The sequence below is a fragment of the Cupressus sempervirens genome, chromosome 4 (genome assembly GCF_028749045.1).
Source record: "Cupressus sempervirens isolate cs-2001-9-10 chromosome 4, ASM2874904v1, whole genome shotgun sequence".
Lineage (NCBI taxonomy): Eukaryota > Viridiplantae > Streptophyta > Pinopsida > Cupressales > Cupressaceae > Cupressus > Cupressus sempervirens.
The window spans coordinates 701,876,359-701,885,494 of record NC_143121.1 but is presented as its reverse complement, the minus strand read 5'-3'; the positions used below and the strand labels follow the sequence as shown (position 1 = coordinate 701,885,494).

The following is a 9,136-nucleotide window of genomic DNA, read 5'->3' as shown; positions in this document are numbered from 1 at the left end:
TATAATTATATAAATATTTTAAAAAAAGATTATGCCAATAATTGCTTTAGAATCTCTTCTCAGCAAATTTTATGTCATTCTTACATATATTGAAATTAAAATTAAATAGATATAACTAAAATTACAAATTAGCATATAAATATATAATATTGTAAAACTAAACTAAAATGTTAAATAATTTTTAAGTCAAGTACATATAAATATAATATTTACTAAGGCAAGTGCTTATAACACAACAATAAATTGTGAGCCTCTTATCTAGGAGGTCTTGGGTTCGAGTCCAATCGAACTTAATAAATAATAATAACAAATACTTGACAGACATGTGCACAAAGATTTAACATGGTTCACTCAATTTTGATCTACGTCCACCACATATTATGATACATTTTAAATTACATCACAGCTTACATATAGCCCTTTAATTACATGAATGTTTTTACGCTCAAATGGGTGTAGATTCTTACTTGTGCCTTCTTTAATGAAGGAATGTGGTAGACATAATTAAATTCAAAACCAATAAACACGAAACCACTAAAAAATACAATAAATACAAACATTACCCCACATTATTTCAAACATCCCTAAAATAATCTTATTCCTTAAAGGTGTGCTCATAATTTGCCATGCTTCTTGGGACAAAGGGGCCAAGATTACCGGTGGATGTCAACCCCAATTTTGGGAAATGGTTGATGATTGATGAGGACCCTTTAATTAAGGACGTCCACATTGTCAATCACCCAAGTATCATAGGACCAAGCCTCTAGAATAATATGATTACTACCATATTGTGTGTTAGCTTGGGGTATGTCCATTCATGTCGGTTTGGTATCTAGTCATATGATTTGTACCATGAGTTTCTCCTAGACTTATTAAAAAAATCTAATAGCATTGGAAACTAGTATTCCTTTGGGAAAAAATCATTACATTCTTTTAACTAGGGGACCTAATATTAAGGAAAAAATCATTATTATTCTTTTTAACTAGGGAAACCAATATTAATAAAATAAAATAAAATGATTATATTATCTTGAACGAGGGAAACTAATAACCGTCCAATGGAATGGCAGTTAAGTGGGGGTTTTTGAAAATTTTGATGCAACGATAAAGATGATGACTTTGACGTTCTAGAGTACTGAAAGCAACTTCTTTTTCAACAAAATTGGCCCACTCTTACGGTGAGAAATTTTAAGGTCTTCATGACCTCGTTGTGGGTCCACAACTACAATGAACATTAATATTTGAATTTAATTAAAGTTAGTGCAAAGAGGAGCTCGCCCATTATAAATGACTTGAACGGGCAAGCCAATTTCAAGATAGTGAAGGAGCTTTTCTTTTGTATTTTGAGTCAAAGCAGAAGGAGCTCTGTACGTGAAAATGGAGTTTCTCCATGCCATTTCATGGCTTCTGTTCTTCACAACTTCTCATCTGTTCTTCACCATGGAGGCAGCAACACCCCCTTCTGGTTCGTACAACTGTTTTCCATAGCTAATTCTGATTCACCATTCTCAATTATAAAGACATTATGATGTTGATTATGATGTTGAACTCTTGAAAGTTTTTGAATTGGATTGAGTAAATGTAGTCTATGTCAAGATTTGGATCACATCATGTAGATGTTCTTCCCATCCATATTTGAGATTATATTTTACAATTCTTCATCTAGATAAGATGAGCTAGAAAGATGATGGATGGTAGAATGATCTGAAATGTTGTTGAGAAAAAATTTTATTCAAGAATTGTTGTTTCTTTACATAAATTTTGAAGAGGCACCTCTTAGATGGCTAGTCTATATGACCATGCCTCTGTTTTTCACTTTGATAATGAATTTCTTCAATATGTTTGGATTTGATTATGTAAATGTTTACCGTTCATTTTGTACAATTCATCGTCAAGATGAAATGAGCTAGAAAGATCATAGCTGGGACAATGATCTGAAATGTTGCTGAGAAACATGTTTTCTCAAGAATTGTGTTTTCTATTAGGAAGATTTCACCTCAGCCAATGCCTCTGTTTTTTCTTATATTGAATTTCCAAAAAACTTGAATTTGACTTGCTCATTGTTCTTCCCCACAACATTTTCTTTGAAATCATGCTCTATAATTCATCACTAAAATGAAATGAGCTAAAAAGATTGTTAGATGGTAGATGGTAGAATGGCTGGTAGAAAAATTGTTTGCTCAAAATTTAAGTTTCTTGTTTTTTACATTAAGAAGATTCGAACACAGCACCTGCCCTTAGTCCTACACGAGCATTCCTCTGTTTTTATTTGAAAACTATGATGTGTTGTAAAGATTGGTTGGAGTTTATACTGCGCTGGGAAAATGCAGGTGCTCAGTCCTATTTATTTATACCCATTTATCACCTCCGATTCCAAGAAAGCAGCTGCCAGAAAATATTTACTCAACAATAGATTTTGTTTCCTCTTTCTATATTAAGGAGATTCGAACACATCACCTGTCGTTAGTCCTACATGAGCATTCCTCCTTTTTGTTCTGAAAACTATGAAGTGTTTTAAAGATTGATACTACGCAGGTAAGATGCAGATGCACAGTCCTATTCATACCCATTTATCACTTCCGATTCCAATAAAGCAGCTGCCAGAAAACATTTACTCAACAATTGACTCTGTTTCCTTTTTAAACATTTAGGAGATTCGATCTCAGGATCTGTACCCACCCACTATTCCCCTGTTTTTCCATTTGAAAAGTATGGTTTGCTTTAAAGACTGACTGGATCTAATCTAATACAATGGTGTGAAAATGCAAATGCAGGTGCGGAGTCCTTTCCATACACATTTATGACCTTGGATTCTGGGAAAGCAACTTCCAGAAAATACGATTACATAATCGTAGGAGGAGGAACGGCAGCCTGTCCTCTGGCCGCAACTCTTTCACAAAATTACAGCGTTCTTGTTCTTGAAAGGGGAGGATCTCCTTACGGAAATCCAGAGATAGAGAACAGTGAATTCTTCGGGAAGCCGTTGCAGGAAGCAGACAAGTACGCTTCCATAGCCCAGGGATTCATGACCGAGGACGGAGTTCAGCTGGACAGAGCCAGAGTTCTTGGCGGTGGAACTGCTCTGAATGCAGGGTTTTACAGCAGGGCAAGCAGAACTTACATTCAGAGGATGGGGTGGGACGAGAAGCTTGTGAATGAATCGTTTCTTTGGGTGGAGAAGATGAATGCATTTGAACCAGATCGACTCTCTCGCTGGTCTCAGGCACTCAAAGATGCCCTGCTTGAAGTGGGAGTTAAGCCTGACAATGGATTTACTGTGGATCACGTTGAGGGGACTAAGATCAGTGCTTCTACTTTTGACAACAATGGCAAAAGACATACGGCTGCAGATCTGCTGAAGAATGCAAACCCTAATAATATTGTTGTTCTTCTCAATGCTACAGTTTCCAGGATTCTCTTCAACTCTTCATCAGGTGCGTCACTGAACATGTCTTTCTTGTGGTTTCTGTTTGATCATGCAAATGAGATTTGTTTAGTTATGAAAGTTGTATATGATTGTGATGGGGTTTGTGCTGAGAGAGGCAGGGGAACATAATGAATGATTAATCCCCTGATTTTTATCTTTAAGAAAGGGTTTTAAATTGATGACTCAATTATATTTCTTTGTTTTAAGTATATGGGTGCCCTCGTCACTTAGTTCAGCCATGACCAGCTGTCAATGTGAGTTAGAGTGACACTAGTACTCTATGGGTGAGATCAGCCACTCACAATGTCTTGCTCTTAAATTTGAGAGAGATTTGAACCGGAGATCATGAGGAACTACCTACAACCTCAAACTAACATGTGCCACCATATATTTCTTTATTTTTGACGGAGACAGTTTTTTAAATCAGAAATAGAACAATTTTTTATTAGAGATAAAATAATCTATGAAGTGAATGAAGTATTTCATCCCTTTTTAACACTCAACAATCACCTCTCTCTGTTTCAAATCTTGTTGTCAAAAGCCAAAACATCACAATCAGCCATCAATTTTTGTTGAAAGTTAAAATGATGAATGATTGTGATAGAAAGAGAGGCAGGGGAAATTAATTGATGTTTAATTGTCTGATATTATACCTTAAGAGTAGGGTTGATTTGTCTAAGCACTTTGTTTAAAAAATGAATTTATTAGAATAATTTTACAATCTGTCTAAAATCTCTGCCTCTTTGGTTTTAGTGTTGAATTAAACAAATAAATGAATTACGTAGTGATAGACGATTAAATTATTGTCAATGTACTCTGTCAGTAATGATTGAGCCTTTCCTGTTGAATCCATCCTGTGAGATGCGAAATGCTATTTAGGCTTTAATGTTAAATGCTGTTTTTGTTTCTTCTGCTGACCTTTCTATACTTGGACGCATGTTCTTGTACGAGATCCAAGAGTGTAGACAATAATTCGCATCATGATATTTCTTTATGGGAGGCTACGTTGTGTTTATGTATAAAAGTTGGGTTTATGGTTTTTGATAGGCCTTAGCTATAATTTCATTTACTTTATAGCTTTTGCAAAATTTTAAGACAAAAGTGTTTAAAATTTATTCTTGTTTTTGTATTTTGTGTTTTTTTAAATAATTTGAAATGGGGTTTAATGGTATCGAAGATATTTTTTCAGAAAACAAGTTTCAGTAAGTGTAAGATCTTGAGATTAGATGGGACCAAGTCTAAATTTGATGGAAAAGTATTTCCTCATTTTTGTCTCTGAGTCAAAACACGAGTAAATACTCTCTTTTTTTTTTGTTTAACTCCGTAGTCTTGTTTGTTAGCCAAAAAAGCTGAATTCCAAATGCTAGTACTCTACAATTTATTTTTGGTCTTCAGCCCTTGTTTGTTAACCACAAACGACGAACTCCAAATGTTAGTGCTCCACATTTTTTTTTTCTGTTTTCCAGACCTTTTTTGTTAGCCAAAATGGTTGAACTCCAAATGCTAGTGCTCCACAATTTGTTTTTGTTCTCTAGTCCATCTTTGTTACCCAAAAACATTGAACTCCAAATGTCAGTGCTCCACAATTTTTTTTTGTTCTTCATTCAATATTTGTTAGCCAAAAATGTTGAACTCCAAATGCCAGTGCTCCACAAATTATAGTTGTTCTTCAGTCTTATTTGTTAACCAAAAATGTTGAATTCCAAACGCTAGTGCCACAACTTACTGTTGTTCTTCAGTCCATGTTCGTTAGCCAAAATATTTTTGTTCTCCAATCCTTATTTGTAAACCAAAATCGTTTAACTCCAACTACTAGTACTCCACAATTTATTTTTCGTTCTCCAATCTTTATTCTCTTCCATTCCATTCCTTGCACAAAATAACAGAATGAATATCTCCCAATCTCTTCTTCTTAACCGATTTTTTTCAATTATTTGAACTTTAGATCTGTATATTATCCTACACCATTGTTGAGGCACATGATCATGGGGGGGACAAGTTTATCTGAAATGGGTAATGTTTAAATGATAAGTCTGTTAGTGCGGGGTGATGCAGTAGCTGCTAGTGCGTTATAGATGCCAAAAGTGGTGATTATTCCTCAACCCCACAAGAAACCATTAGAAGCATAAATGTTCTCACAGTTTCTGCCATGGCACTAACGCCTGCAAAAGTTTCATGAAACGTACACGTAACATCACCACCGCCTCATCAAATATAGAAATCCAAACAAAATCAGATTGTGCAACAGTACGCCTGCTTTAGGTAACAGTTAAGGTGCATGTCCTGCATGACCATGAACCTTGCCGATCATTGGCTAAAGATTAAAGCTCGTCTTTAAGAGATCGTTCCAAAAGCATTGAATTTTTTTATAGTTAGGTTGTCAATTTCTATCCCCTGCAATCACGCAAGCCTGATAATCATCTTGGCATGTGAAGGATTCACACAAATAGTAACAAAAACTTTTTGTCATGGTTGAAAGTTGGGAAATCATGTGAAGTCACCGTTGGGTGGTCATATGAAATGAATGGCAATTGACCCACCATGTCTAAAGATGGAAAAGCTTTCTCCATCACACATTCAAAACCATTTTGTTTTAGGTGGTAAACCACATAGGGAGCAAGAGGAAAGTATTCTTAGATCACTTCAAAATGGATTTTATATAATGTTTATTGATATGATGTTACTTTTATTGAGATGAATCACATTTTGATACATGTGCTACAAATTTGTTGCAGGAAAGTTGAAGGCTCAAGGTGTGGAATTCATGAATTCTATTAACGGTGGTTCATATCAGGCATTGGTTGATGAGTCATCATGTTGTAGTGAGGTAATCTTGTCGGCAGGGAGTATAGGAAGCCCTCACTTGTTGCTCTTAAGCGGAATAGGCCCCTCCAAACATCTTAAACAATTCAATATACCTGTTCTCAAGCATGTGCCCTCTGTAGGACAAGGGATCCAAGATAACCCTCGTGCAACGATAATTCTACAATCCCCCCTACCATTGAATACTTCTAGCATACAAGTAGTAGGAATAGTGAACAATTCTGAGCTCTATGTATTTTCTAGTAGCTTTATGAAACAAACCCCCTCAAATGGCTCCAATGTCATAACTGAGTATGGTGGGGTAATCTTTGAGAAACTAGCTTACCCTTTATCAAGAGGGAACCTAAGTCTAATTAGCAAGGATCCTAGAGACAACCCTTCTGTTCGCTATAACTACTATTCTAATCCTCAAGATCTACAAAAATGTGTGCAAGGGGTCAAGGTAATAGGTAGCATTTGTGAAACAAATTCTATGAAAAATTTTGCTTACAATGACAAATCCAGTGGCACAAGTGGGCTACGTTTTACTGGGTCACCCTTGCCAAAGAATAAATCAGACGAGGTAGCCTTGGTAAAGTTCTGCATGGAAAATATCAACACCATGTGGCATTTTCATGGAGGATGTGATATTGGCTCTGTGATTGATAAAAGGTATAGGCTCAAAGGTGTTGATGCTCTAAGAGTTATTGATGGTTCCACTTTCAGGGATGGCCCTGGAACTAATCCACAAGCAACCACCATGATGCTTGGAAGGTAAACTGAATTCAAAATGTTATATTCTTCCATATCAGTTTTTCATGTCTCAACTTGTATTCATTCACTTTTTTAATTTTCAATTATCCACTTGCTATCAATTGGGTTATTGATTGAGCTTGTAAGGTGCAGGTATATGGGAGTGAAGATTCTACGAGAACGCGAGGCTTCTACATGAGCCAAGGAGAAATTTACTACTATTCACACCTTCAATCTTTTCCTATTGAGTTTTCAATATTATATAGGGGTGTACTTCTACACACGTTTAAGATATCAATCAATGAATATGTTATTAGGAATATTGTATAGAGGTTGTAAGTGCATGGAACAACCCAATATAGTGGACTAGTATTGTAAGGGAGGCTTTTAATATATTACTAGAGGTTTTTCTAGATTTGGGACACATGTTTTCATTCATCTTCAATGTAAATATAACAAGTATTTAATTTTCAAATAAAGTTGGATGGTGTTTATTTAATTAAGCGCTACTTGCATAATATAAATTTATGTTTTTGCTTAGTTTCAATATTATGTAAATTCTAGAGATTTTTTAAATATATATATATTCTAATGAGAAAAATGGTAGATATTTGTAGACAAAATGTGACTTTTCCAGTTTCGTAAAAAAAATTATAATAAATTTTCCAACTTAAATATGTATATTAATCACATAACCAAACACATCTTATAACAAATGCATCTAAAGAGTTCAAAACCTAATTGAATTAAAATTAGATTATATAAACTAAGGTTGAATAAATTTATTATCTTAGAAATTAAAATGATTAAGAAAGAAATAGAAAGATTATCTAATTTATCACATGATGTTGACTTTGACCTCTTTTGTTGCTTAAGGGTTTGTAAAAAAATATAGAGATTGGAATTTAGGATTAGGATAATGATATAGTGAAATTATCATAAATTTAACTGGGTCATTTCTATGCTATTGTCTTCCTACACTTTTCCCCATGTAAAAAAGTTGCTTAGACAATTATATTTTATTCATAAATATATTAAACTACACCAATTTTTACATTTGAGAAATTGGCGGTGTTAGAAATGCATCTTTTGAGGTTCTAGTATAGATGGAGGGAAACCCTTTGATTTCCTTATTGGAATGCCCATTGTCAATGTAATAAGATTATAAACCATGCCAATTAGTTAATACAAATACTATGCAACTTAAGTTAATTTTTCACTATTAAATTATTTAAATCTATATGCTCTATGATGTGTGTCAATCTAAAATGAGGAAGAACCCATCAAATTGAAATCTAGATATTTTCTATATAAACATATTTAACTTATAAAAATGGTTGATTTAAGATCAAGGCAATCTAATAAGTTAATTAAATGCTAAGACAATGGATTAATGACTTTCACATAGAGTGACATAAGATGATGATGTAATATATATATATAGACACACACACACACACACATTTTGTTATAACATTTTCTCCACTTTCGTGTGCATGTGAATTTATGATCATGCACCACAAAATAAAAATCCAAAAACTAAATAGTCACGAAAGAGAGGAACTCAGAAAATAAACTATTTAAAACAACTATTTGTTCCCTTTTTGCTAATATGTGTTAAGTTTCCATTAGTTTTGTCATGCTACCAAAGGAAAATAAATACTTTATATAGAAAACTACAAATAAACTAATAATATAATAGGAAAATAGTTTCCTTTTTAATTATGTCTTATAAAGGAAGAAAAAAATGGAAGTTGTGACTAAAAATAAATAATTATTTTTTATATTAATAAGTAGAAAATAAGAGTGTTGCCCATTTTAAACAAACAACTCAAAAAGTGTAAAATCAAATCATGGACACCATATGTATAGAGGAAAACCTCCTAGGGTCAAAAACCGCTTTCTCAAATCCTTTTATTATGCCCCACTTGTAGAACAAGATTTAGTATGCAAAGAACATTAACAAATAAGGTAAACATTCACAAACCAAAACTAAATTCACATATATGTTTAGACAAAGAAACGCAAACAAAAAGTGCAAACCTCACAAGAGAAAACACTCCATGCTTTTTTGATTCTGTAGATGTGTCCTTTTGATGTGGATGTATGCTCAAGATGCTCAAAATTTGCTTCAATGGAGGTGGGTAATGACAA

At 33.9% G+C, this 9,136-nt stretch overlaps 1 protein-coding gene across 1 annotated transcript; it reads left to right on the top strand.

The window, feature by feature from the left end:
- Positions 1–1,313: 1,313 nt before the first annotated feature.
- Positions 1,314–7,485, top strand: LOC149563190 (protein HOTHEAD-like). Its single transcript, XM_089826567.1, has 4 exons — positions 1,314–1,465; positions 2,775–3,434; positions 6,163–7,003; positions 7,136–7,485. Exons 1-4 carry the CDS (start codon positions 1,378–1,380, stop codon positions 7,179–7,181), a joined length of 1,635 nt encoding a protein of 544 aa, XP_089682693.1. The 5' UTR covers positions 1,314–1,377; the 3' UTR covers positions 7,182–7,485.
- Positions 7,486–9,136: the final 1,651 nt, after the last annotated feature.